The sequence below is a fragment of the Neovison vison genome, chromosome 7 (assembly GCF_020171115.1).
Source record: "Neovison vison isolate M4711 chromosome 7, ASM_NN_V1, whole genome shotgun sequence".
NCBI classification, from domain to species: Eukaryota; Metazoa; Chordata; class Mammalia; order Carnivora; family Mustelidae; genus Neogale; species Neogale vison.
This window is the reverse complement of record NC_058097.1, coordinates 202,712,256-202,739,460: the sequence shown is the minus strand read 5'-3', so window position 1 is coordinate 202,739,460 and position 27,205 is coordinate 202,712,256. Positions and strand designations below refer to the sequence as shown.

Sequence of the window (27,205 nt, the reverse complement as noted above, 5' to 3'; positions counted from 1 at the left end):
GCCATCGGCGAGGGGGGTCAAGGAGCTCCTTCCACCCGCCAGGCCCCTCCTGATCACCAAAGCCTTTGACTTTCAAGTACTGAGTCAATCAAGAAGTTTCTAAAGATAATCCATTTTTGATAAATTAGAACACAATGGAAACTGTGTATCTATAATATACATATAAAAAGGCCCAGTTCGAAACTGAGCAGGACTAGTGCGCAGGGCACATGTGATCGCGGGAGCCCTGATACGGGAGTGCTGGCCGGCTGTCTTCCGAGGTCTCTGCTCCTGCCGTCCCCAGCGGAAGCGCCAGGGGCGGCCTCAGCTCTCCGGGCCCTGGGCGGGTGCCTCCTCCCCAGCCTCCGCCCTCCGGTGCCGGCGCATGTGTCGGTATTTGTCCACATAGGCCTTGACCAGGTTGCCCACCTTCACGGGGTTGATCTCCCCGCTCTTGCTGTGGCATATCTGGGGGCGTGGGGGGAGGGGCACACATGACCCAGATAGCCCCCCAGGGGTCACATCCCCCTGCCGGGGCCGCCTCGCAGGCCTGCTGAGGACCCAGCCCCTGGCCAGACACGTGTGGCCGTGGGCCCCGGATTTGGCCCCAACGCCCTGGGCCCGGGAACCACCCCCAGGCTCTGGCCCCCCAGCTGCGGAGGCGGCGCATCCGTACCTCCTCTCTCTCGCCCGCTGAGCAAGGGACGGGGGCGCCGTCCTGTCCCCTCCCCGACACCCGCTGCCTTCTCCCGAGCACCTGAGCTCCCGCGACAGGAACACGGAGGCGGCCCCCCCCCGCGCGCACCCACCTTCTGCACAGCCTTGCGCAGGATGTCCTTGTACTCCTCCTTGGTCACCTCCCGCTTCTGGTAGAAGGGCTTGATGGCCAGCTTCACCTCCTCGACCGCCCGCTCCTGCATCTGCAGCTTCTTCATGTACTGAGGGCGAGCCCGGGGGTGACCAGCAGGCCGGGGCCGTGCCGCCAGCCCCCGCTGTGGGGTCGGGGACCCATACTTACCTCCTCATTCTTGGCCTTCTCCGCAGCAGGCCTGGGAGCCGCCGCCCTCTCCTCGGAGTTGCTGGCACCGGTGCTGTAGGCGGCCGGTTCGGAGGCTGCGGGCAGGGCGGGGGGCCCCGGGGCCGGGCTCTGCGTGACCCCACAGCTCGCCAGGGGAAGGCTCCCGTGCAGGATGTACTGCACCGCGGGCTGGCCAGCTGCTGCGTACGGCGGGAGACTCCCGGGCAGAGCTGGGGCGGGAGGCAGGTTTGGGGTATACACCTGGACAGAGACGCGCACGGTTAAGGGTAGCGCTCCCCACTGCCCCAGCAAGAGCCCCGCCAGAGAGGGGAGTCCTTGGCCCCAGCCTGGCACCACGTTGCTCCAACCCAGGCACCTACCTGAGAGGGCTCCGCCTCGGGGAAGCCGGACTCTGGAAGCACGTAACCGGCGGGAGGGGGCTCAGAGAAGGGTGCCTGCTGGAACCCCACCGAGGGGCCCATGTCTTCTGTTTCCCAGACCCCTTCCCGGGGCTTCTGGGGCCTGTGGAGCGGCATCCCTGAGGGCCAACACAGGGGAGGGTGGGTGCTCTTGGCCACCCTGGGCCAGAAGCGGCTTCCCAGCTGGAAAATTCCAGAAAGGCATCCCAGCAGCAAGGACCACGGCCTAGGCTGCAACCACCTCCCTGCCTTGTGGCCTATGCTACCCGAGGGACCGAAGAGATCTGTGTGCGCCCGCACCCCTGCCAAACACACAGCCCAACGGCCACCACCCCGTGCTGCCCCGAGCCATGTCCGCGAGTGCCCGCAGGAGTGTCCTACTCACGCAGGCCTGGGTCCGCGGCGGGGGCGCCACTCTGGGCCTCCTGCAGGTTCCACGTGACTCTCTTCACCAGCGCTTTAGCCCGTAGGAGTGGGGGCTGGGGGGGGCCTTCCTCCTTCCCCACGGGCGCCGCGCCCACAGCCCGGCTTCCCAGGGCGCCGGCCACCATGGCGGCCCCAGTGGCCTCCTGCTGGAACCCGGGCCTCTCTTCAGGGCCCTGTGCCTGGGGCGGGGCCTGGGCGGTGTCTTCACCGTGGATTGAGGACACCTCCCGGCGGATGACGGCCGCGGCCAGGCTGGTGTCCTGCTGGTGCCCGGCCGCGGGTGGGATGGAGGGCGTGGGTGGGAAGTCCCGCTCTGGGGAGGAGTCTGTGCTCTCAGGGGAGGGCGGGGAGCTCATGTCATCCAGCTGCAGGAAGAAGGCTTCGCTTGAGAAATCCTCAAAGACGTGTCCTGCCTCGACAGAGTCACCGTAATCCAGGTCCTCGGGCGGACGGCCCACCGGGGCCTCTGGAGCCATCTTGTGGGTTTCGGCCCCGGCTGGGGACGCGTCTGCTCCTGCCGGGGCCAGCGGCCTGGCTGGCGGCTCCCGGTCAGGCTTCTGCTCCTCCTGGAGAATGGGCGCCAACTTCCTCTCTGGAGAGCGAGGCCTTGGCCGCCTCTCATGGGAGCGAGGACGCTGGTGCTCCCGGGCCCTGTGCTCTGCGCTCGGCGACCTGGATCTACGCTTCCTCCTCTCGTGGGAGCCCCACCGGGTTCGGGGCCGCTCCCGGCTCCTCTCCCTCGGGTGCCGGTGCCTCCGGGCTCTCTCTAGGCTGCTGGGGGGTGAGCACTCCCGCCCCCGAGACCTGGACCCTGACCGCCTCCGCTTCCTCCTCCTGCTCTCCCTGCGTTCGTGGGAGGAGCTACCGGGGCTGCCCGAGCGGGACCTGGATCTCCGCCGGCCGTGACCCCAGGAGTCCCTCTTCCTCCTCCTGCCCTCATCCTTTGCCTTCTTCCGCTTGGCTCGCTCGTGGCTGCTGGAGTGGTCGCTGGAAGACCTCCGGCCCCGGGGCCTGGCCTGCTGCCTCTTGGGGTGGTCATCCCCTACCGGGGGCGACACAGACCGTGAGCTCCTGTCCCCAGAGCGGGAACCTGAGCGGGAGCCCGAGCGGGTCCTCCTGTGCTCCCTGGATGTGGCTCGCTTCCTCTTGGCTTTCTTCCCGCCACGGGAGCTGGACGTGGAGCGGGAGCACGACGGGGACCGCAGCTCCACGATCCTGTGGGTGGTCGTCTCTGGCGCATCAGGGCTGGGTGGGGCCTCCGGCTCGGCGACACTCACGCACGTCACCATCCGCTCCTCGGAGCCAAAGAAGGTACTGCAGGGCGGCTGGCCCTGGTCCTCCCATGGCTCCAGCGGGGAGGGCCTCTGCGCCCGGGAGGCTGAGCCCTGACCCTCGCGCAGCCCCTCGCACTCCAGGTCGGAGGTCCCCTCGGCAGCCCCCTCGCCCCGGAGCTCAAGCCCGCTGCAGGAGGGCCCCCGGGAGGGCTCGGGCTCCGTCCCCAAGCCCGTCTCCACGGTGTACGAGGTGACACAGCGCACGGTCTGCAACACTGGGGCCTTCGGGCTGTTGACGGAGATGGTGCGTGTGATCTCAGAGGGCAGGAGGCCAGAGCCCAGGCGCTCGGGGCTGCTGCCGGCAGAACTGGAGTCGGAGCCTGTGGGGTCAAAGGGGTCGTAGATCTCGCTCTTGAGCTGTTTGGTCTTCCTGATGGAGAACAGGGGTGAGGGATTCTCCTTCCTCTGCACCTTATTGTCGACCGGCCGGAACGTGTTACAAAAGCCGGGGTTGGAGAGTCTGCCGGAATGTGCTGTGTTCCCGGGAATATTGATCCTGAAGCTCTCAAAGGTTGAGCTGACCCCCTTCCCCTTCGAGGGTCCCAGTGAGGCGGGGGACTGGGAGCCACCCCCGGAGTGCGGGCCAGGGTCCTGTGGGCCCCTGTGGCTTGGCTCCCCCTCGGCTCTGGCACCATGGCCGGGCTGCCCAGGGCCCTCCCTGCCCGTGAGCCGGCTGATGCAGGAGCTGGGGATCTCGGCGCGCTGCTCGCTGGCGGGCGCCGCGTCCGTCTGTCTGCCGCCGCCGTCCTCCCTTCTGACCTTCGGTATCCGTGGTAGCTCAGAGATGTCGGGCCTCCTGGGAGCTGGCTTCAGGGCCTGGCCCAGCAACGCACCGGCGGGCGGCAGGTGACAGCAGCTACTGGGGGTCTTGGAGGGCGCGGAGCGGGGAAGCAGAGCGCGCCGGCTGTCGCTGTCCCATCGAGGGTCGTCCCTTTGCTTTAAGCCCGGCCCGCGCGCGCCTGCCAGGTTCTGAGTCTGACCGGACAGAGGGGTCACAGACGGGTCCAGTCTCACGGCCGCCCCAGTCCTGAGCGCAGGGACTCGGGAGGGCGCCGGCCCGCCACGACAGCTCAGCCCCGCGCTCTGTGGCCCACTTCCTGAGTGCGGCGCTCGGGGCTGCAGGCAGGCCCTGGGCCCACGGTGCTCGGCGTGCTCGGCGCCTTGGGATGAGCCGCCTGTGCTCCGAGGGAAGGAAACGGGTGCTGGAAGACAAGAGGACGAGCGGCCATCAGTCCCCGCCACCTGCCTTCTCCTGCGCGAGCAGTTCGTCGCCTGGCCCAGATCACAACGGCCTTCCCCTAAAAGCTGTGCTTTTAACTGCCTATTCCCGGGGCGCCTGGGGGGCTCAGTCAAAGTGTCTCCCTTTGGCTCAGGTCACGATCTCGGCCTCCTGTGACCGAGCCGTGTGTCGGGCTGGGGAGCCTGCTTCTCCCTCTCCCTCTGCCCCCCTGACTCCCTGGCTCTTGTGCCTGCTCTCTGGAATCAATGAATAAAACCTTTTAAAAAGTCACAATAAATAGATAAATAAAGGCCAGTTCCCCCCTCAGCCCTGACTGAGACCTCGGTGCACCTGGAGGTCGGGCCAGGGCTCAGGTCTCACGTGCCACCAGAGATACTTCCTCGTGGGTCTCACGGGTGTGCTCTGCACCCATGGAAAGTGTCCCTGCCAGTTACAGAGGCTTGTCATGGTAGGGGTGTGTGTGTGTGTGTGTGTGTGTGTGTGTTTGTGTGCACGCGCGTGTGCGCCACGGACAGGAAGGGTACAGCCAGCCCCATCCTCCATGGCTGGGGACCCCCACCCCAAAAACCTCCCAGGCCCGGCTACGTGGGGGAGGGTTCTACAGGGGCTGGCTCTGTGGCTGAGGGACCCACAGAGAGTCTGTGGGCTGGTCCAGAAACCCCATCATCACCTCGACTCAGCCTGTGAACTCTTTCAGAAAGGCAGGTAGAGTTAACGGAGAAGAAACGAGAAAACCGTGCCCCCTCAACGTCCATTCTGAGCAGAGAATGCGTTTTAGTTTTAGTTCAACTGTCTCCTTGACCACCGGCTCAGAGGTAAGGAGAACCAAGGGGCTCATTCCCAGAGGGTCAAGGCAGAGAGGACGTCCGCATGGACGCAGATGGGCTCCGCGTGGCAGCCACCTCACCTGCCCTCTTGGCACTGAGGGAGCCGTCCCGGTGGATGACGATGTCCGCCCCATTCATCATCAGCAGGCTCTGGCCCGACAGGATGCTCCCCACCAGGTCTGGGACGGGGGCCTCGTCCACCTCCGGCTCAGGCGCCACGGCAGGAACACTCCTCCTGCAGGTACCGACCCGCAGCTGCCTCCCTGGGCCCAAGACCCTCACGCCAGGTGGGAGCCCCCAGCCCCCCAGCGCCCTGCAAGCGGGCAGCATTGCGCACAGCCAGCAGCCCCCAAAAAGAAAAGCAGGCTGTTCGGAGGTGAGATCATCTGACGCTTCTGACCCCAAATGCCCCCAACAGTCCTGCGGCAGGGAGGGTGTGCAGTGGTGGCCTAAGCTCCCATGGCTCCTCGCCCCCACCGCACGCCCAGACAGACTGCGGCACTTCCTCCCAGGCCAGGTGGAGCGCCAGCCCCTTGGAGCCCCGCTGGTCTGGGCCGCCCCCCGGGACCACGGCCCCCTGCCCGCACACACCTGGAGAGCCCCACGGCCACGGGCCTGGCTACGGGCCGGTGAGAACGCAGCGCTGACTGGGACAGGACCCGCCTCTTGGCACTCAACGGGGAAGCAGGGTTTGCAGACGGCTCTTCACTGCTGGAGAGAGCACGCGGGCCGAAGGGACGCTGACCCCACACTATCCAGGGAGACCCTCGGCCCCTCCTCGAGGGCACACGTGCCCCAAGTGGCACACGGGCCCCACGGAGGGGCTTCGTGCCGGCGACAGCTCGCTGGGGCAGGTGTGCAAGCTGGACCTCCTCTGCTCGAGCAGAGGCGGGGTGTAGGGAGCTCCGTCACACCCCGTGACTCTGAGGGGTCCGCAATCGCCACCCTCGCTGTTCAAACGCAATGTCCGAGGCCACTGCCCACAAGGAAAGGAGGGAGGTCGCCCTGCCCTTACCTGTCAAAGGGGTCCAGCTCATAGGGGTCTCCAAAGAGCGACAGGGAGGCCACGCCGATGTCCGCACGCATCAGCCCCAGAGAGGGGTCTGCCGGCTTGTGCACAGACGGGATGCAGGCTCCACGGGCCGGACCCCGGAGGCCCAGTGTGCGGGCGATGCGGGAGCGAGCTGTGGCTTCATTCTGAACCGAAGTCACAAAAGGCAAGGAATGGTAAGCAAGACGGGAGCTGAAGGCTCCACCCACCACCCAGGAGAACCACCACCCAGGAGGCTGAGTAAACGGCAGACGGGAGCTGAAGGGCTTCCTGTGTGTTAACAACATTTAGAGGCTTTATTCCAACAGAGTTAACGAGCACATCTCAACATCCCCAACGTAACACACCGCAAAACTGCCCGCAGGAGCTGGGCAGAGCTGGTACACCGTGCCGTGGGGGCGTCCGACCCTGCACACCTGGGACCCTCCCCATCGCAGGGTGGGGCGTCCGACCCTGCACACGCACTGCCAAGCAGCATGACGGGCTGTCCAGGTGACGGCCGCCTACACACCTGAGCAGCAGCGCTGGGGGACCCACCCCCCACGGCAGGTGTGCCACCAAGCCCCAGGACTCTGGCATCGGCGGACCATCGGAGCAGCTGCCCGCTCTCACTGAAACGCGAGTGTGGGCTGTAAGCGTGAGCTCTACGCACTCAGGCCATCAGGCGACGACAAAGGTCCAGGCGTAAGTTCACGTTCAGTCGCAACAAACACCCGCATGGCGGCCACAACTGGGCTCGTACGTCCCATGTTAACACGCTCTCAGCGCGCGGCCCGTGAGCGCGGGGAGGACGACCCTTCAGAGCTGGGACGCGTGACTCAGGCGGCACACGCACCAGGAAGGGCCAGCCCTGAAGCCTGGGGGCTAAGAGAACCAGAGCATGGGGAACGGCCTGACGCGGGCAGTGCTCGCAGGGGACCCTCGAGTCACCTCGGCAGGACAAGAGTGTCCCGGACGAAAACCTGGCCACACGCCGCGGGCAGCGTTCCTCTCTCAACTCCCCCACAGCTCCCAGCGGGCTCCCGGGCACCAGGTGACCCTCCGCCTGCCTCCCGGACAAGCTGCTGGCCACGGCCCTGCGGCCCCAGACCCGCTGCGCCGCCCAGGGCCCAGCCCTCGGGATGTCCAAAGGGTCCTGGGAAAGCTCTGGTCTCAGCCCCATCTTTAATGTGTGCTGGGGAAATGTCCATTTTTATCGGTGGATCTCTAAGCAAATACAGAAAAAGGGAGCTTTTCTGTGCGACCCGCCACCTGGCCGCAGGAAGGAACGGACGGCACACGGGGAACGCTACCGTCCCAGGCTACCTTTGACTTTTTCCCTTTTCTCTTCCTCACGCGACCCTGGCGCTTCTTAGATCGCGTCCCGGAGCTTCTGCTCTTCACAGACGACCTGGACTGCGTCTTCCTTCTTCCCGACACTTTCCTCCGTCTTCCTACAAAAAGCACACGGAGAGTCTATGCTCCCCTCCGCGCCCTGAGCCCCCTGGCCCTGCCCCCGGGGGTCCCCCCTCAAGGACGCACTCTGCGCCCCAGGACCGGCGCGAAGACAGTCCCGCGCAGAAACAGGTCGTGGCGTCACCAGCATTTCCGCGTGGAGAAGCGCGGAGGGAAGGCGCGGCGGCGGCACAGAGCCACCCGCCAGGCCGGATTTTAAACCAGGGACGGTCCCACATCATTTGTCACACAGCAAAACCAAAGGAGAAGCCAAGCTACCAGCCCTGATGACACAGAGCGAAATGAGATGAGGAGGCCCAGGTACGCGGCCACCGGCCGACCCCGAGGCTGCTCCCGACGGCCTGGGGCGTGGGGCACTGACCGCACGGCTCCGGCAGCCCGTCCTCCAGACCAAACTGCCCACACTCTGTGCTTCGGCCCCGGTCCGGCTCAGGGACGCTACCATGGGCTCAAGAAGGACCCTCACTCCAGGACGCCCCAGCAGCCCCTGGAACCCGGTGGGGGCTTCAGCCTGGAAGGAGCGGCCTCCGCAGGGACGGAGCAATGGGCCCTTGCGAGGTCTGCGGGGAATAACGCCCGCCACGGCCCACGTGCAAACTCTGGCCCTCAGAGCCCTGCCTGAACTCCACCCAGCAAGTGACTAGCCAGCGAGCTTCGGCGACAGAAACCCGGGCCTGCGGAAGGACTGGGATCCCACCCCACCGCGGGGAGGCCTCTCCCTGCCTTGGTGAGCCCAGCGGGGCCCACCTGCGCCCTCCGCCGGGCCGCTCGCAAACCCAAATCCAGTCGGACGACAGTTTCGGGTGAAGCCGGGTGAAGGCGGGGGGACCCTGTGGCTCCGCTCCTGGCCGCCACAGCAGGAGGGGCGCCCCGGCCCCCCAGCTGCCCCCAGAGTCAGGAGCTCCCAGAGCCACTCACCGGGCGCGGCCGACAGTGTAGCACGGATCTTGCCAGGCTCTGGATTCAAATAAACCGGGTTTTAAAATTCCATCACATTCATGACACAATTAGAACCTTCAACCGGAGACTAGCTCACGGCCTTACGGAGCCCCTGTTTGTCTTCTCAGGGGTCGCGAGCGTACTGTGCTTCAGCTCAAAGGAAAAAAGACTGCGTCTCTCAGAAACACGTGAGAAAATACCTCCAGGTAAGAGGCTGATGATCTGCTTCAAGAGCACACGGAAGGGAGCAGGTGAGGGGCACAAGTGAGGTCGAGGCCGGACGACCCAGTGGCCGAGAGAGGACTCGGTACGCCCTTCTCCCTCCAAAGCCCTGACGGAAGCGAAAAATCCACTAACAAAACCAAAACAAAATGAAACAAAACAGGAAACCAAAAAAGAACCCAAAACCAAGGTGCCTGGGTGGCTCAGTGGGTGAAGCCGCTGCCTTCGGCTCAGGTCATGATCTCGGGGTCCTGGGATCGAGCCCCGCGTCGGGCTCTCTGCTCAGCGGGGAGCCTGCTTCCCTCTCTCTCTGCCTGCCTCTCTGCCTGCTTGTGATCTCTGTCTGTCAAATAAATAAATGAAATCTCTAAAAAAAAAAGATCCCCAGACCAAAGAAAAACTACCAGGCAAAAGGGAGCAAGCCAGACGCAACCAAAGACAGAAGAGCTGTTCTCTGCTGCATGAGCACAGGGAATGGGGTGTGGCCTGTCCTCAGTAGGGTGTGCGCTGGGGACCAAAGCAAACACCTCCAGTCCTGCCTCGAACCACAGCGCTGGCAAGACCTGAGCTGTTATGAGGCTGTTCTCTGGGGGAGGAGACGGGTGAGCAGGGGCACCAGCGAGCACTGAACTGCGAAGTTTCTGACACCAACACCTGAAGATGCAGATGAGACAGTACAAAACCCCATAACCTTTGTTCAGTCAAGTCACGAACGGCATGACCTTAGCATGGATTTCCCGGCTCTGTCCACTAGAAAGGGCTGGAAGGGACGGCCCACCCTGGCGGAGAACACGCACAGAGCGCGGTCGCACGGCGGGGAGGCCCACGAGTGCAGGCTGCCCACCCCCACACCTTCGCAAGCCACAGAGCCAGACAGTACCTGGGTCTCTGCCCCAAAGGTGGGGAACGCAGGGCACGGGAGGGCGTGTCACACACCCCGCGGGCACAGCGAGGACAAACGCCGACCATCCCCAGGACTGCGGGGGGGTGGGGGGCATGTGCTGCTGACGGGTGCGGAGCCGCAGAACCCTAACTGCATCTTCCCCCCGTGCGCCCACCGTCTCCTTCCCCAGGAAAAACCGAGCACCCGCCGGCAAGCCACCGCCACGAGGACATTCAGAACACTCGCAGCAGCTCTGTCCCAACAGCCCGCAGAACACAAGCCAGGCGACCCGCCTCAGGAAACCCGTCAACAGACGACGGCACGTTCAGGGAACGCTGACCCTCCGCAACAGAACCTCTTCCACCGCTGGCACGGGCTCCGAGAGCACCACGCCACGCCAAGTGACAAGCCACTGTGCGCTCGGGAGGACCTCACGGACGTCTGAAAACGGGCAAAGCGAGTGTCCAGGGCGAAGGACGCCGGGGCTGCCCGCCGAGGCCGGGGGCACTGGCTGGGAAGGGAGGGGCCGGGCGGGGCAGCGATGGCTCCTCTGTCAAACCTGATCAGTGCAAGTGACTCGGGAAGACCTCAGATCATAACCCAGCGAGTAAGTCCCCGTTTGCCGACAACCGACGGGGAGAAGCAGAGCTCCCCACCGGAGCCCACGCCAGCTGAGGGTCAGAGCTTGAGCCGGACCCTGGAAGCCACCCGTTGCACTCTGCGGGCAGGTCTGGTGTGGGGCGGGGCGGGTCCTGCCACGAGGACCCCAGGGCTTCTCCCCGGGAGGTGCCTACTGACCCCAGGCAAAGACCGGACTTACGGGGACAGAATCACCAGAACGAACACAGAAAGAGACAAGAAGCCCGTGAATTAGTCAGTTCAATGGCTCCCACAGAGCAAGGCCCAGAACCAGGGGCTTCCTGGTGTACCGCTGCATCTGGGGGGAAGCGACCGTTCTGCCACCGAGGCCTACAGAGTGCTTCTCCCCAACCAAGCTGGGGACGGCCGAGTCGCCCGGATGCGCGTGCAGGAGGCCTGCGGTGGATGGTCAGAAGGCCTGGGCGGACCAGACCAGCCCGGCCCACGCAGCGTCTGTGCCGTATTTCTGTGATGTGCAAACACCAGCTTGCGGAACGTGACGCGGCTCTGCGGGTGAGGCTCGTGGGAGGCGAGCACGTGGCATGTGGCCGGCTGCTGCCCAGGGACACAGACGCGCGGCCCGCCGTGGAGCCACCACACCCGGGCTTACCTACTCTCCTCCTGCGCTTGGCGGCGGCTCGGGGCGTCACGGGGCGCTGGTACACAGCAGAGCTCAGACCCGCAGCGACGGCCTCGATGGTCTCGTCCAGCAGAGAAGACATGAGGTACCGCGGGACATGCTACATGGCAAGGAGGGCGCCGTCAGCTGGACGACTGCCCACGGGCTTCTCACGCAGGCCCCGTGCCCTGAGGAGGACTCCGGGCAGGACCCCAGCAGGGCCGGCACCCCCTGGGAGCCCCTGAGGGACCCAGTGCCAGCCCCACCAAACCAACCACGGAAGCTGGATGCCCTCGGCCTGCAGTAACAGACCTAGCGGGTGCGCCCTTCTTGCTTCCGACAAACGCTGCGCGCCTCCAGCGGGCAGTCCGGGGCCTGGGAGGGCCTCCTGAGAAGCGGGTCGGGTGGTGAGGAGCCGACTGCGCAGGCTGCCAGCCACGGCGGGGCCCAGGGAGATGGGGCGCAAGGCGGACACAGGAGGGAGGCAGGATGCGGGCATCTGGGACGGGGCGCTGGGGTAGCCGCCTCCACCAGGTCCTCTCACCCGACTCCCTGAGCAGCCGGACAGCAGAGAAGAGCCCCCCCCACTCCGCCCCCGGGCCAGGGCTGTTCGTGGCTGGTGTTGCCACAGGGTCCTGCACCCCGAGGGGCTGAGTCGGGCACGGCTCCACAGCGGGACCGGCAGCCTCAACAGTGGGCGCCCACCTGAATCCTCCTGGCGGTGGAGATCCGGTTCCGGTTCACAGTCGCTCGGACCCTCTCGCTCTGCCGCGTCCTGGCAATAGCGCGGGTCCTCCCCGCGTGGGGCCGAAGCCGGCTGGTGGTGGGCACCACGTCAGCCAAGAGCAGGGAGACCTCCTCCTCACTCACAGGACCCGCATCTGGGAAGAAGGTGCATCCTAGACTGATGCGTGTCCGCCATGGCCTTGGCCGGGTAGGAGGCATCTCCCCGGGGTTCTGGGCTGCCCTGACAGAAAACCCTTCAAGTTCTCCCAGAAGGTGCGGGGGAGGCGGCACCTGTACCTGCAGCGGGAGCAGCTCCAGGCGCAGCACATTCCGGACAGAACCACTCATCCACTGGCACCTCCTGGAGAGGAGGGTCCAGACACTCCATGTGGTACCTACAGGAACGAGGAGCAGACGGGGCTTTAGTACCACTGCCACGATCCCGGGAGCCACCACCATCATCCTGGTGTATCCCCAGACTGCCATGCCCCCGCCGTAGACTGAATCGTGACCCCCAGTCCCCATGTCGAAGCTCTAATACCCAAAGCCGCTGCATTTGGACATGGGGTCTCGGGGGTGGTGAGGTTACCTGAGATCATAAGGGAGGGGCCGTGACCCACGGACCGGGTCCTTGGGAGAGAGAGGGACCCAGCGGAGAAAGGGCCTTGAGCACACAGCGAGGTGCTGCGGGCAGCTTCCACCTGGAGCATCTCGCCAAGCTGAGCTTGGGGACACGGTGCAGGCCGGCCCGCTCAGAGGTCCACATGCATCAGATGGGAGACACGAGGCTCCCTATCTTCCTGCACCCTTCCCTGGGGCGCGCTGGCTATCTCCGCCCTCCAAAGGGGGCCCAGCGGCTCCGAATCCTCCATAGGAGGTGTACTGTGTGGAGGGATGGACGCAGGTGGCCTCGTGATGGAGGGCAGCTCTGTCCCGTGGGGGGCGTGCGGCCAACCATGGCAGGTATCCTGCACCTGCCTGCACCTGGAGCCTCACTTCTGGCTGGTTATGGGACCTCAGCTTGTCCTTCCCCGCCCCACGGTCACTCGGCAGCCCCAAGAGTTTCAAATGTTGGCACCGCATCCTTTACAACCCAGTCCGAGGAGCCAAGGGAGAAAGACAGGTTCTGTGTGCTGAGAGCAAAGAGAAACGGGGCCCAAGCCCAGTCTCCCAGTGGCTTCGACCCAGTCTTCAATGAAAGCAGCTTGGGAAGATTCACTTCACGGCTGGCACGGGCTGCCCACGCCACCTCTCCAGCTTCACGCCAAGACCCCAGACAGCCCCGAGCCAGACGGACACCCAAATGGGGTCCCCGCTAAGTCTCCGAAGACCCAAGCTCAGATCCTGAGCAGCTGAAGGACCACCTGCTGGTCACGGGGTGGGGGGGGTGGGAGGACCCAGGGAGCCAGGCTGGGGGAGGACCTCCCAAAAGGGCCACAGGGACGGGTGGGAGGCCCCTCCTGGAAGGCAACCCGGCCAGGCCAGGCCAGCATCAAGTCCTGGGGGGCACCCCAACACCCCAAGTAGATCCCAGCCTCAGAAGACCCTTCTGAGAGCTCCGTGGTCACAAGAAGAGACTCGGGAATCGTACGGCTTCTCACAAAGCACTCCAAGGACCCGACGCGGCTCACTCCACGCTTTCCTCGGGCCAATGTCCAGGGCCTCGAGGGGAGGCCCCTGCTGTGTGACAGGTGCCTGGCCCGGCCAGCCTGTGTCCTGCGCAGTCTGTGCACAGGCAAGACTGGCTGGGGACTCACACGGAGGGAGGGTCACAGAGCAGCCACCTGGGCACAGCTCCCGTCCCCAATTCCCCGCACAGCGGGGTAGACCAGGCACCCAGAGCTGACCTCCTGCCTGCAAGGACCACAGCGACGGGACGCAGTGACGTCCTCAGTGGCTTCTCTGGTGACTCAATGCCTTTCCGTTCAACTGCAAGTTTCAAAAAAAACCAGGGATAATCTGTACTTCACTTCCAGTAATAGTGCAAGGATCCGTCACACACATTTGTGTATCGACAGCCTTGGGACTCCACTTCCGATGTAAGGGGGTCATTTCAGGGGAAAGACGCGCGACCACGACAGGAAGGCGCGGCAGGCGGCTGGAGGCACGAGACCCCTATGCGCGCATCTTAACGTTTAGATCCACCAGGATTTTTGCGTACTTGAGCTCTTACCTGCTAAATAATTCAAGCACGGAAAATACAAACATCGATACGTGAAACTCACAAACATACTTTATAAGAATAAAAAAGTGAACAAAGCTGTGAAACATCCCTACAAGCCTCTGTCCAGTTTCTAGGATTACACAGAGACCCTGGCGCAAAGCACTGAGGCCATGGGCCCAAGTCGGAAGCGGCAGGGACACGGGCCGCCCGCGAGCCCACGTTCCAACGGCCTCACGGCCTCACGGCCTCCTCCGGCCACTTGCAGAACCAGAAGGCACCTGAGTCTGGCACCCGGCTGGGGGGCCCTGGGCTACAAGAGCAGAGGCCAGTGGCCAGGCCCACGGACAGCCCTTCCCACCCCGGATGGCCTCTCCTATAGCCCCCGGCTGCTCCAGGCCCCAAAGGGCCACAAACACGGGGGGAGGACCGGTTTCGCAGGGAAAGCGGGCTCTGAGAGCTAAGCCCCGGGGCCCCACGAGACCGCGCTGCTTCAGCTTCCTGCCAGTACTCAGGCAAGACTGTAAACGAGGCACAGGGATGGCAAGAGCAGGGACTGGTCTCAGGGTTTGCAGGACGCCGGAGGCACCCCTCTCCTGTCCCCCAGACTCATAGCGACCAAGGAGCAGGGGGCAGTCAGACACGCCCCCCCCGGCCCCCCAGATGGAGCACCCTGAGTGGAGCACTCACACGGCACGCACGCCAGCAGCCCCTCGTGCAAGGGCACACGGGCAGAGCGTGCCAGCCGTGAGGGCAGCACCAGAGAGGGAGGCCCCGGGAGGTGCCTCAGGGAGGTCAATGCACAGCGCGCGTCAGCTGTCTGGCGGGCGAGCACGCAGCCAACTGGGGCCACACAGGAGGCCCAGGGCAGGGTCAGAGCTTGGGCCAGCCTGCGGCGGAACAAAGCGAGCGCCTCCAGGGCCAGCTCTGAGTCCCCAGGGCTCGAGACTTCCTCCTGCTGCTTCTCAGCCCGATCCTGAAAAGGGCTACCTGCAGCCCAAGAGGAAGTTCCAGACCTGCCAGCCCCGTGGGATTCTCTCATGCCCGCCTGCGCCCCGAGACGCTGCCGCGGCCCCGTCACCACAAGCTTACAGACTGATCTGCAGACGTCCAGGGGCAGCCCCTGTGGGAGTCCCTGAGAAGAGGAACCACGATGGAAGGAGGCTGGGCAAAGGCTCCCAGGAGCCAGGGCCTGCTGGACACAGGGGTCACCTGACCTCATAAAAGGCGGGGTCCCACACAAGTCCTTGGTCTGGGCCCCCGGGGCTGCTGACCGGCCCCACAGACCCCAGCTTTTCTGTCTTGATGTGTTACGTGCATCTCTGTAAGGAGCCTCGCGACATTTGGAAGGAACAGGCAGAGGGTGTAAACGGCAGGGAACGGAGGAGCCTGGGAGGTCTGCTGGCTACCAACCGGCGCCTGGGATTCAGGTGCTCCCGACACAGCGGGCTCGGCCTCGCGACCGCAACCGCAACTGAGGGGAGGAAGCCCAGAACACAGGGCTTCCTGTGGCACTTCCCAGCCGTCAGGGACTAGGGACAGCAGAAGGGGCTCGGGGCCCTTCGGAGCCACCACGAGGAGGGCCCCAGGCTCACCCGGCATCACAGCCGTCACAGAGGAGCAGACGGTCCTCCCGGTCACTCCTGCCGCACACCTCACAGAAGGTTGGGTCTTCTTCCTCGTCCTCTCCGGCTCTGGCGTCCTCCACTGGAATCTGTGAGGAGAGCCCCGCTGGTGACACGGCAGGTACAGCCCGACCCTGAAGCAGACCGCGCAGCCTCTCCCTGCCGGTGGCGGGGACGGGGCCGCAGAGCGGAGGGGGCCGGCAGCCACAAGCCCGGACGCTGGCCCTGGAGCACGAGGAGGGAGCAGGACAAAAGCAGCAGCCTTTCCTCTGGTGAGAAGGGCTGCACGACCCGGCAAAGACAGGGAGACGCAGATGCCAAGGACCCGGTCCTCACATGGGCCGCCGCACGTGGGGCCGGCCCTCAACGTGCAGGCTCAGAGATGTGGTCCTCGGAGCTTCCGTCATCTGAGCCTTCCCATGTGCGGGGTCTGGGGACACAGTCCCCTCAGATGGGACACCACCTGTCTCCCCACGCCACAGGGCACAGCCTCTGCCCCTCTCCTCCTCCTGTCACACACACACACACACGGCCTTTTCTCCAGAGCCGGGCGGGTGACTCCCACACCGTGGCTCCTGGACCTTCTCCGGCCGGGCTCGCTCATGGCTGCCAGGACCTCTCCGCACACCCAGCAAGGGCTCGGGGTCCCCTCTGGGTAAACGGAGGCTGCCCACCAGACGTGGGAGGCGCTCCCGGGTGGAGGAGAACAGAGCGCCCGCGCCAGGGCCAGAACCACAGCTGCCTCCTGCAGCACAAACCGGAGCCCAGCAAGGGCCCGAGCGCCCGCACACCTCGGGCTCCAAGAGCTGCGCCAAGGACACGGCAGGCCTACCGCCAGGAGCTCCGCGTGCCTCTACAGAGCACACGCCTCAGAGCAAAGGAGAACCCCTGAGCTGCCCTGCGCGCGGCCCTGCCCAGCGCCGGCGGCCGTGTGGGCGCAGCGTCTGCCGCGGCGCAACGGGAGAGAAGCGGGGAGGCGGAGGACACTGTCTGCGTCCCCCGGAACCAGCGGCCGAGGCAGCTCCTCCTCCAACCAGCGTCGCCCCTACAGGCTGCAGAGGGCCCGCAGTGGCTCTGAGAAGCACTTGGCCAACACGATCCCTTCGGGAAACCGACGGGCCCCGCAAGCACGTTCTGCCCTCACACAGGGACCGACGTGACCCGCGCGGGGGGCTCGACCGCTGCGCCTCCGCTTACCTTCTTCAGGATTTTACCACCGAACCGGGCTCGAATACAAATACACTTAAACACAGTTCGATCGACTGGACAGGAATTGGCATTCTGGAAGAGATAAAAGTTGTGTCAGGATCCCGCAGGATCATTTTCTCCATTCCAAATAAAGAATTCCCTCAGGAGTCAAAGACTCATTATAACCTCACCATCCAACCTTCACTTAACACCCAGCCCAAGAGGTACAGGGGCTCCCGTCCTGCCCCGTCTTCGGTCTGACCCTCGGACCCCTGTGGTGTGTCTCGTGGTGGAACCTTGCTCCCAGCTGGCCTCCTTCAAGTCCTCCGGCGGCCCCGGCTCGGGGTGAGGAGCCGTTCCCTGTCCTGACAGGCGCCCTGCATCTTCTTCCGAAGGCTTCAGAACACGGCTCGCTCGCTTCCGATCTTGAATCCGGGGGATGCTGTGTGCATCCGGGCCCTCCTTCCTTCCGTCTCACACACACGTACTGAGCCCCTCTCTCCCTCGTGCGAGACGCTGCCTGCTGCCCGCCATGTGTGGCAGGACCTTCGGGTCCCCACCACGCTCCCGGGGCCTGGTCTCCATTCCTGGAGCAAGTCCGATGTAGTCACTATAGTTTCAGAAATCTCAATATCCAGGAGGTGACTTCTCCATTTCTTGAAGGGACCGGCAATTCCTGGTATTTTCCTGGTATTTTCTGTCCCTCCTCTCCACACTTCACAATGCTTTGAGGGCCCAGGAGGCCCCGGGGTCGCCGTGGCCATCTCTTGGAGCTGGGACTTCCCCTCCAGAAAGTGCTTTCTTCATTCAGACTCGGTGGTTTTAGAAAAGGTCTTCACAGGTGTCACGTGTCGTCCGATGGCTCGCTTCTGAGTAGGACTTTTCGTCTTTGTTTATCCTGCGCTCAGCCATTCGCTGCGCTTCCCGTTCTGACAGTTCTGGAAAACGTCTATGTCGACAAACTTACTTGTGACGAGAACCTTTTCCTACGGGACACTTCTACCTATATTTTCTCGTTCTGCTAATCCAGTATGATACCAACTAGAAAACCAGCACCTTGTCAGGCTCCTCAGTTTAGAAGGCTTTGGTTGTGGAAAAAATTTAACCCTTAATCTAACCTGTGCCATCAGGTCCAGCCCCACAGGACAGGAGCGAGGAGCACGGGGGCAGGGAAGCCCTGGGAGGACACCAGTGAGGCAGCAGACAGGTGGCCTCGAGGACAGCACAAACATGGCCAAGGTCCAAACTCCTGGGCTGTCCGGGAACACGGGAAGCAGGACTGGGGCTGTGGGGTTACTGTTAAGCTCGCGAGGGCAGGTGGAGGCATGGAGGTCCACTACATCCACACAGCATCCATGCGGGTCAAGTTCCAGGCTGCCCAGAGGAGGACAGATGGCTCCTGAAGGCAGGGACGGGCGGGGGTGGGGGCGCACGTCACTTCTCCTGTCCTCTCCTTCATCTTCAGAATTTTTCACAGTAAGTAGTTTAAAAAGTTGGAAGAGGGTTACTGCTGCTCAAGGTCACCATCAGGCGGGGCGGGGGGGGGGTGCGCGCGTCTGGGGGGCTCAGTCAGTGACACATCTGCCTTCGGCTCAGGTCACGATCTCAGGGTCCTGGGATCGAGCCCCGCACTGGGCTCCCTGCTCAGCAGAGGGCCTGTCCCTCCCCTCCCCATCTGTGCTCTCTTTCACTATCTCTTTTCTCAAATAAAATCTAAAAATTAAAGTTCATCACGCAATATACTGTTTCCGATAAGTTCCCTTTATCTGTCTTCCGGTGGGCTCCCTGTCCTGCTGGTTGTCATGACTCGGTGCCGAGCTCCGTCCCACGCTCTGTCTGTGGGGTCACGGCATACCGGGCTGCCTCTGCCAGCCACAGACTGCCCTGAGTCATTCGGGATTCCCGCACACAGGTCCCCACGGGGCACTGACCCAGAAGTAGCGTTTCTCTCTCCCGCCTCCTCATCCCATGCTCCACGGGCACAACACCCCCCACTGAGCTCTCCTGGAAACCCCAAGAGTCAGGAGCACACCAACCCAAGTGAAGACCACACGAGGACCCAATGCTACGGCCTCCAGGTCTGCTGCGGAACAGAGAGCGCCACCGGCAAGAGGCTGGCAACTGCAGGGTCACTCGGAAATGGAGAGGGCTCATCCTGAAGGAAGGAAGGACCCCAGAGAAGCTGCCTCCTCACCTTGGACCATTCGACGATACAATCCAGGCAGAAATAATGGGCACAGTTCTCCGGGGTCCCCACAGCCTGGTCCCTGAAAGTATTGAGACAAATCGGGCAGCTCTCGGAATCATCATCAGAACTGAATGCGCCACTGGCTTCCAACTTCCCCTGAGCGTCCACCACAGCCACTAAGGCCTCCGCGCCCTCTTCTCCTCTTCCTCCTTCTTCTTCAGAGTCTTCCGAACCTTGAAAAAGGAGAAACGTGACTTTGCGAGCTGGGGCCCTGGAAGCAAACAGGCCACAGCGGCATGCAGGAAGGCACGTTTCTAAACCCTATACTCAGGGGACAAACACCTTTCTGACGCCCTGCCCGACAGGCCCACCCCTGGGCACCTCACTGAAGTGGCTTCCGAGCTAAGAGGATGGGACGGGGGCTGAGGGGCCGTCCCAGCTCCATTAGCCCCTCCCTTGCTGCGGAAGCTGAACACTCCCCACCAGGGCAGCTGCCAGGGGCCCGCCCCCATCGGACAACGGCCCCTGAGGAGCACAGCAGCCCCCAGAGAGGGCCACACACCCCCAAAACCCTCCCCCAAACATGGTCTTAACAAACCATCTGCCTCCACACGAGACCTTCCTTACAGGTCTATTGTTTTTTCTTTGGGGATGTAGGGGCCGTGGATTCCTAACTGGGCAATACGGCTATAACAGTTCTGATCGATTTCTGAGAGGTTCTAGGGCTGGATCCGGACCAGCAAAAAGGGGGACACTGTCAGTTCAACACAGCGGTCAGCGTATGCAAACTCCACGAGAGGTTCAAGTTCACCTGTGTGGCAGGAGGGTCCTCACAGCGCCCAGGACACAGCCACATGCAATCCCTTCCAGGGCAGACAGAGCCCGTGTCTCCCCTACAAGCCTGCTGCTGCATGGCCGAGGGAAGTAGTCCTTGCCCAAACAGGTGCCTCCTTTAAAAGCCATTTTCCCCAGTTGGTCGCAGAGAAAGAAGTCAGAGTGGAATGCGCCCGCAGGCGTGGAAGCAAACAAGCAGCTCTGTGACCTGCCGGTCAAGGGAGTGGCCTCCAGGAGCAGAGGACAGTCCCCCGCCGACAGCCAGCCAGAGGTCACGACTTCAGCCCTACCCCCTCAAGGCTCTGAATTCTGCCAACACGCAGTGCCCTTGGAGGAGGAACCTGAGCCTCAGGTGGGCCCTGTAGCCCCGGGACCCCCGATGCTGGCGAGTGAGACCTGGGCAAAGGAGCAGCAACGCACCCTGGACTGCTGACGCGGGAAACACTGCAGTTAGGAGCACACTGTTCTGAGCTGCTGGTTACACAGCAAGAAAATAAAACCTAATGAAACTGGGATGCAAAAATTTTGAAAAGGGCACAGGGGAAGCTGCCCGAGAATGGGCTTCTCTCAGCTTTCCTGCTTTGCTAAGGGCAGAGCGAGCAGAAGGGGGTTCAGACCAGGCGGTCAGATTCTCCCTATGGAATTCCGGAAGGCCAAAGAATTGGCCATCTCAGGGCCGCGAGACCCCGTGTAGCATCTGGAACGGTGCTACGGCAATGAGGGACGGTGACCAGCAATGACCGGAGCAGTAAAGACCCACGTGGGTGTGCGGGGCCCGGAGCCATCTACCTCCGTTCACCCGTCCGCAGGGGCTGCCGATGATGGTCCTGCCTCACTAGGGGATCAGTGAGGAAGGTGCGGACGAACGCAGGGTCCCCAAGAAGGGCACGGTCCATGCCAGAGCCAGAGATGGGGGTGCCCGGGGGCTGCAGCCTGAGCAGGCCACTGTCACTCCCACCCCCTCGTCCATCACAGCCCCCTGTGGAGCAGTGTGCGCTCGGCCTGGAGGCCGGGGGTGAGGCCACAGATCCGAGGCCAACGTTCTCAGTTTTTGTGGTAAGACTTTTCTAATACATTTTTTTAAAGATATATATACATTTTTTAAGATTTTTTTTTTTTGACAGACAAGGGAGTACTAGTAGGCAGAGAGGCAGGAAGAGAGAGAGGGGACAGCAGGCTCCCCGCCAAAGCAGAGACCCCGATGTGGGACTCGATCTCAGGACCCCGAGATCATGACCTAAGCCAAAACCGAGAGTCCGACACTCGACTGAGCCACCCATAGGGCCCTTTCAAGTAGCTAATACCTGAAGTTGGAAAGTCAGCAGCCTGCTATCAAGCTAGCCGTTTACAAGATGAATGCTACGGCAAGAAAAGCCGCAAGCAGAAAGAGCTGCTCTGGGAAGGGCCAGGCCTGCGGGGATATAGGAAACGCCCCTTCAGGAGATTCCCCTTCTCAAGGTCTGGCTACACTGCCCGGAACCTGCTAAGGATAGGCCGCCCCCGGTCAGAAAGGCTGGTGCCCAAGGAACCAAGGGCACTCGCATGAGCAGACAGGCCTGTGAGCCACGGCCAGGGCCTCCGTGCCCTCCCTCCATGCAGCGCCTCCCCACCTGCAGGCCTGGCACCCGCATCCCCCTCCCTCCTGGGCACTCGGCTCGGTGCCGCCTGCCCGTTTCCAGCAGCACACGGTCCGCGACCGCCAGCCCCTGCCCCTGTCCTCCACAACACAGCTTAGATGGCCCCTCTGGAGGCTTCTCCTCACCACTCTCGGCCCACAGAACCCCTCTTCTGGCGATGGCCCTAGGTACCTACTCTTGCCACGGACCCCCCTTGTTATAACCACTTCCTTACATCACTGTCTTTGCTGCTAAGTGGTGAGCTCGGGAACAGCAGGTCAGCGGGTTCTGCACTCCCTCCGGGCCCCACCCAGATTCTCTGGCATCCAGCAGGCCCTCAGACCTTTGCTGGAGGGACGAACCTCCTGCCTTCAGCTCTGCCAGTGCCAAGAGTCCGTGCCTGAGACCTGCTGCAGGTCAGCCCAACGGCACACGTCACTCGTGGGGGACAATCGGAAGAACTCTATTCGTGACCTGCAAACTCAGGACATACTTTCAGGTCCCTGTGTGCAGCATCCGAAATCCAACTGTGGACGAGTAAGTCACCGACACGCACAAGTCGCAAACTCCCACCCGCTCGTGCTGCTGCAACCCTGTTCCTTCAGGAGCCCGTTACCGTTCTGTAACATTCTAACACTGCCAACTGCAAGAGCCCGAGAGAGACCGTGATATGCAGATGGTACTTGCTTTAGGACCAGGCCTCTCTCCCGACTTGATGACTACTTCCAAAGCCCAGCGCCCTATCAGCAGTTAGGGCCAAGTGCGTCCCACCACCCCCCCCCCGGAAGGTGAGCACAGCCGGTCTCAGACAGGGTGGCCCGGCCTGGGGGCCTTGGGAAGCCATGCGGCAGCCAAGGTGGCTGGAGGGACAGGGAAGGAGGTGCTGTGAGCCCAACCAGAGTCTCTTATGGCAACATTCCCTATGCAGAAGTTCGAGGGCACAGAAGTCAACCGGCATGAACGGGCTAGGAGTTCCTTAATGAAATCACTGCCTGCGCTCGTCCGCTCTCGGGGGCTCTGGTCAGAAGAACGAGAGGAAGCCACGAATGGCTACGCGGAGCTGGCCTGTTGAGAGTCCTGGCCAGGTGGCCCCGGGCCACGGCACGCCTCTGCTCGCTGTGCCGGCAAATCCACTCCACTGGGCTCACCCCAGAAAGACCCTGTTCGTGTTGCTCCACGTCCCTAAACATTTGCGTCCTTAACGAAGCCGTGCCGTCAAACTGAACTCTGAAACGAAGGGTCACAATGAAGATGAACCCCCGCCCTGGCAGAAGGTGAGGCCCGCTGGGAGGGGAGCCTCTCCCCAGTTCCTCGCGGCCCTCCGCTGGCCAGTGTGCGCAAGCCACCGTTCCATAAACAGGGGTCCCCGTCACGGCGAGGGAAAACAGGAGGCCGCGTAGACGGCGGCACTCTCACCAGACGGGTCCTCCAGGCCCCCATCCTCGTCCTCTCCGTCCGTGCTGCAGCTGCGCTCGCTGCCCGTGTCCTCCTCAGAGCCCCCGCCGGTGCCGTCACTGCTTTCTTCTACAGCAAAAGAAGTGGAGACGGGGGCCCCGAGAAAGTGTCACGACCAAGGCAGCGAAGAGGGACGCCCCCTCCCGGAGGCACGGAGGGGCCCGAAGCGCCCACCAAAGGGACTACGAGCAGCTGCCCACATGGGTGAGGACAGAAGCAGGGAAAGCACATCCTCTCACTGTATTTACATCTGTACGACTCAGCTGCACAGTAAGATAAACGTACGTACCCCTCGTGCAATCAGAGACAAAGAATAACTTAGAAAAAGGAGTAAAAGCTGAAAACCGACCCACGCAGATAACCCTCCAAAGGGACTCGGCACACGAGGCAGCCCCGCTGCTTCTGAGAGGTACGAGCCGCAGCCCCCTGCGCCCCGCCCGGGCTGGGGAAGAAGGGGTGGGAGACCGGCTCACCAGCACTGCTGGCCAGGGCGGCGGGGCTGAGTCGCCGGCGTCCGGCCGGCCCTGGGCTTCGGTCCACAAGCTCGTCCAGACTGTCGTCATCCATCCCTGGACATTGGCGCTCGGCTCTGAAATAAACCGGAGTCAGAAACTTCTCAACTGTCCCAGGACGCAACGCTCCCCTCCTGAAAGCCCGACAGTCCCTCGGCACACAGCGCGGCCGGGGACAGGTTCGTCCGGAGGACAGGGAGGCCGAGCCGTGAGAGAAAGCAACTTGAACTGCAAAGCTGTGCACAGGTAGGAGAGAAGACACTGATTCTCACCTACAGAGCAACGAACTCAAATCCCAATTTACGACGAGCTAAGTAAGCTTCAGTCTGGCGCCTACGGCACCTCGCCAGTCCCAAGGAATCCTGACGCCAGGCACCAACGCGAGGGCTTATAAGCTGAGGCAGAGCAGGGATGTCAGCCTAGCGGGGTAGGCGTCAGAAGGGCGGAGAGGGCTCAGAGCCCTGTCGCTCTTGGCCAGCGTTGGCCGGCCTGCCCTCCGCGCACCCGGGGCTGCATGTGCGCTGAGCTGTTCTGGCCGCACCCCGCACGGGACACAGAGGTCAGGCTCACCTCTCAGACACCACGGCCACTTTGCTCTTGGGCTCCTGATGTCCGGGAGCCCTGTCCTGCCTCCTCTGTCCTGTCACTGCAAGGACAACACAGAAGACCGAGACAGATGACCTCGCGAATGCAGCAAAACACACCTACCTCCATTGCCGGACCTCCAACTTCTGACCTCCAGTAAGGGTTCCTTTCTCAACAATGCCAGTCACTTCATTTCCCAGGTGACTCTCGGAGGAAACGCTTCCCACAAGGAGTCCCTCAGTTACTTACAAAACCAGGACGAAGAAAACCCTCCCTGGGGTATGGTGTGCTTTAGGCCAAGTCCTCTCTCCATGGTCAGAGGAAATGGGTCACACAAAAGACCAGAAGGCAGAGGGGCAAAGCAAGAACTGGGAAGGAGGCCCGACCAGGTACGGCTTCTTCATGGACCCCACACGCAGGCTTCCTCCCCCATGGGCCACGTGCCAGCACCCAGAGCTTCACGTGGCAACCAGAGAAGGGCTTATCACCACCACCTCTGCACAGATGCTCCCGGAGAATAATCCCCTGGTGGGGCTAAGGCCAGACTCAGACTCTGGAGAGCCTAACTTCCCTTACAAAGCCCCCAGGTCTAAAGTAGTGAGGGCGTGTCAATTTGATGAAACTGCCAACTGCCTTATGCCGTTCCTACCCGCAAACAGTACACTCAGAGGTGGTCCCACAAAATCACTCACCCCTAAAGGCGCCGCCTTTCCTCTACTTAGTGTTCTAAGGTTGAGAACATGAGCCACGGCCCCACTTGATTAAGGGTCTGCACCCTAACTGTTTGGCAACTCAGCAACACGGCAGGGACCCAGCCATCCTGCAGCTCCCGGCCATGACTCCTGCCGGAGGCCATACAGACCTCAAGATACGACAGGGCCACAGCCCTTCCAGCAGGATGACACCTCTCCTGTGGGGTCAGGGAAGAGGGCCTAGAACATTCTGGCCTGTGTCATCACCATTCCCACAACTGGACTCCACAAGGTCATCCTGGGACACCTACTCCAATGCCTACCCTGCCCCTAAAGTGTGCAGCAAACTTCCTGCCCTGCAGGGAGGGAAATACCTTTTTGCAAGTTGGCCCCCAAAAACATGGGTTTGAACTGCACAGGTCCACTTGCACGTGCAAAGTTTTGGGGGGAATACAGCACTATAAACATGTTTTCCTTCCTTACGACGTTCTTGGTAGTATTTTTCCCTTCAGCTCACTTTATTAAAAGAAACACGCGTTCATCAACTGCTTATGTCATCGGTAAGGCTTCCATCCAACAGGGTGCCGTCAGCAACTGTCTTCAGAGGGAGTCAAAAGTTACGCATGGATTATCCACTGCACTGGGACTGGCGCCCCTAACCCCTGTGCTGTTCAAGTGTTCGCTGTACCAACACACATAACCCTACCAGGGAACGCTTCACACACCAGAAAATGTCGCCCCTGAGGCCACCTAAGAGATGACAGAGCAAAGCCGAGGGCAGATTCTGGGGCGCAAATTCTTTCCCTGATGATGTGTTATACAATCACAAGTTCAAAAGTCTGAACAAACAGCCCCTGGCTTCTCCCCTGGTGCACCAAGACCCAGGTCCACCAGGAACGGGCAGTGGCAGGGCCTGCCTCAGAGGGCTGTTGGAAGACGTCAAGGCCACGACTGGGGTTGCGATCCTGGGGCGTGCCAGAAATACCCACCCAGGAATGGGGCTGAAGTCCACCAGTCCCGGCACCTGCGGGGTTAAGTCCCATGGAGCCTGAGCTGCTCCACCACAGCTGTGAGGGCAGCAGGAGAGTGTCAGCCACGAGGCTGAACATCGTCTGGTCTACCATCACCACGTGACAGTTAACTGCTGGCAAAACACCCAGGCAGCCTCTGAAAGTACTTCCCAGAGTAAGCACCTGTGCAAATACCGAGAAGGCAGCCACTAGAGACCCCAGCAGCCCTCTCCCTGTCGGGAACACGGTGGTCAGAGCTGTGTGTTCCTGGGGCCACCAGCAGCCCCGGCTCACAGGAGCCTGTCCATGCTCACCATCCCCACCCCAGCCGGCCCGCTCCCCGCCACAGGCAGTGCTGGCGGTACTCTGGGGCTCTCCTCTCTGCTCTAGATTGAGGGAGCTGAGAGGAAACAATTTCTCTCTTTTCAAATGCAAGGACCCAAAGCACCTACGATTCTGACCATTACGAAGGAACCCAAAGAACTTCTGGTGGTAACCGGCCCCTGTGCCAGGCCCTGAGCAAGCATGCAGGTCCAACATCTCACACCCGGCCGGGGCTGTCATTCTGGACTCCACGTCCGCCACGAAGGACAGGAGACCTGAAAACTGAAACTGCAACGGAAGTGAAAAAGTAGGGCCAACGAGGTGTATGCAGGGCTGACGCGGACACCAAGCGTCCATTCTGGGGGGGCTGCAGAGAAGCCCAAAGCTGGGCTCGTCCTGGCGGAGCCCTGCCACTGGCCTGGTGCAGAGACTGCACCGGAAGGCGCCAGCCGCTGGTTCTCTGACTCAACACTCTCCCCTGAACAAACCCTCCGGAGGTCCTGGGAGGCTCGCCTGAGCCTCGGGGTCCAGCCACACGAGCCCTGGCTAGAAGGAGGCTCCCAGGCCGACTCTCACTTGCTCCGAGAAACGACGACAGCACCTAACCTCCGCGCCTGACAAGGCATAACCGGGCGCGGCTAAAAACAGCGCAGAGCAGGGGCCGGAGGCTGTGCGCTCGGCAGCGGCGCGCCCGGGGCAAGCCGCGCACCCCTCACGCGCGCAGCAGGAAGGACAATACCTACTCCGGCGGCCCGCTGCGAGGACGACCCGAGCTAACAGGAAACCATCCCGCCGGCCGATCGGGCTGCCCAGACGCAGACGAAGCCGCCGGCCGCAGGGGCCACCAGGAGCTGGGAACGAGTCGGCACAGGGTCACGCCTCGCTCACACCGGGCACGGCTCGGGGGGTGCCCACGGGACGAGGCGGGTGCGCCCCCCGCGACTGTGGACAGGCGGCGACGACTCCAGAAACCCGCGTGCGGGCCGAAGGGGCTCCCGGCCTGGGCGCCGGCCCTCCCCGCCCGCCCTCCCGGGGCCAGCGCGGCGCAGGCCTCGCCCTGCGGGGCAGGCCGCAGACAAAGCGCGCAGCGCTCGGGGACGGCCCTCGCGCCCGGGCGCGGCCGGGACCCCCAGGCCGCCGCGGGCCCCGCCCATACCCGAGACTCTTGCGTCCCTCCGCCGCTCCCGGGCGCTCGCCGCGCTGCCCGAGCGCCGGCCTCGACTAGGCCGCCGCCACCG

General features: G+C 63.0%; 1 protein-coding gene across 3 annotated transcripts; it reads right to left on the bottom strand.

The window, feature by feature from the left end:
- Positions 1 to 93: 93 nt before the first annotated feature.
- Positions 94 to 27,205, bottom strand: PHRF1 (PHD and ring finger domains 1). Of its 3 annotated transcripts, XM_044259896.1 has the most exons (19): positions 27,124 to 27,205; positions 23,927 to 24,002; positions 23,318 to 23,433; positions 22,806 to 22,913; positions 18,946 to 19,172; positions 16,761 to 16,844; positions 15,534 to 15,652; positions 12,075 to 12,172; positions 11,757 to 11,932; positions 11,043 to 11,172; positions 7,600 to 7,727; positions 6,259 to 6,440; positions 5,835 to 5,954; positions 5,324 to 5,478; positions 1,802 to 4,378; positions 1,378 to 1,535; positions 998 to 1,258; positions 789 to 917; positions 94 to 447 (listed from the first exon to the last, which is right to left on the bottom strand). In XM_044259896.1, the coding sequence occupies exons 3-19, from the start codon at positions 23,409 to 23,411 to the stop codon at positions 304 to 306; spliced, it is 4,890 nt and encodes a 1,629-aa protein (XP_044115831.1). In that variant the 5' UTR covers positions 23,412 to 23,433; positions 23,927 to 24,002; positions 27,124 to 27,205; the 3' UTR covers positions 94 to 303. The 3 variants fall into 3 exon arrangements, with proteins under 3 accessions (XP_044115831.1, XP_044115830.1, XP_044115832.1); XM_044259895.1 differs by lacking the exon at positions 23,927 to 24,002; XM_044259897.1 differs by lacking the exon at positions 23,927 to 24,002 and having other exon boundaries at positions 5,835 to 5,951.

What these genes read in the sequence shown, in the direction of transcription:
- PHRF1 (XM_044259896.1), bottom strand. Translation starts at nt 23,411, where the DNA reads ATGGATGACGACAGTCTGGACGAGCTTGTGGACCGAAGCCCAGGGCCG. An exon ending in CGCCCTGGCCAGCAGTGCTG is followed by an intron (nt 22,914 to 23,317) that starts GTGAGCCGGTCT and finishes CTTTTGCTGTAG; the next exon opens with AAGAAAGCAGTGACGGCACC. An exon ending in CGCCGCGGACCCAGGCCTGC is followed by an intron (nt 1,536 to 1,801) that starts GTGAGTAGGACA and finishes GTTGGCCCTCAG; the next exon opens with GGATGCCGCTCCACAGGCCC.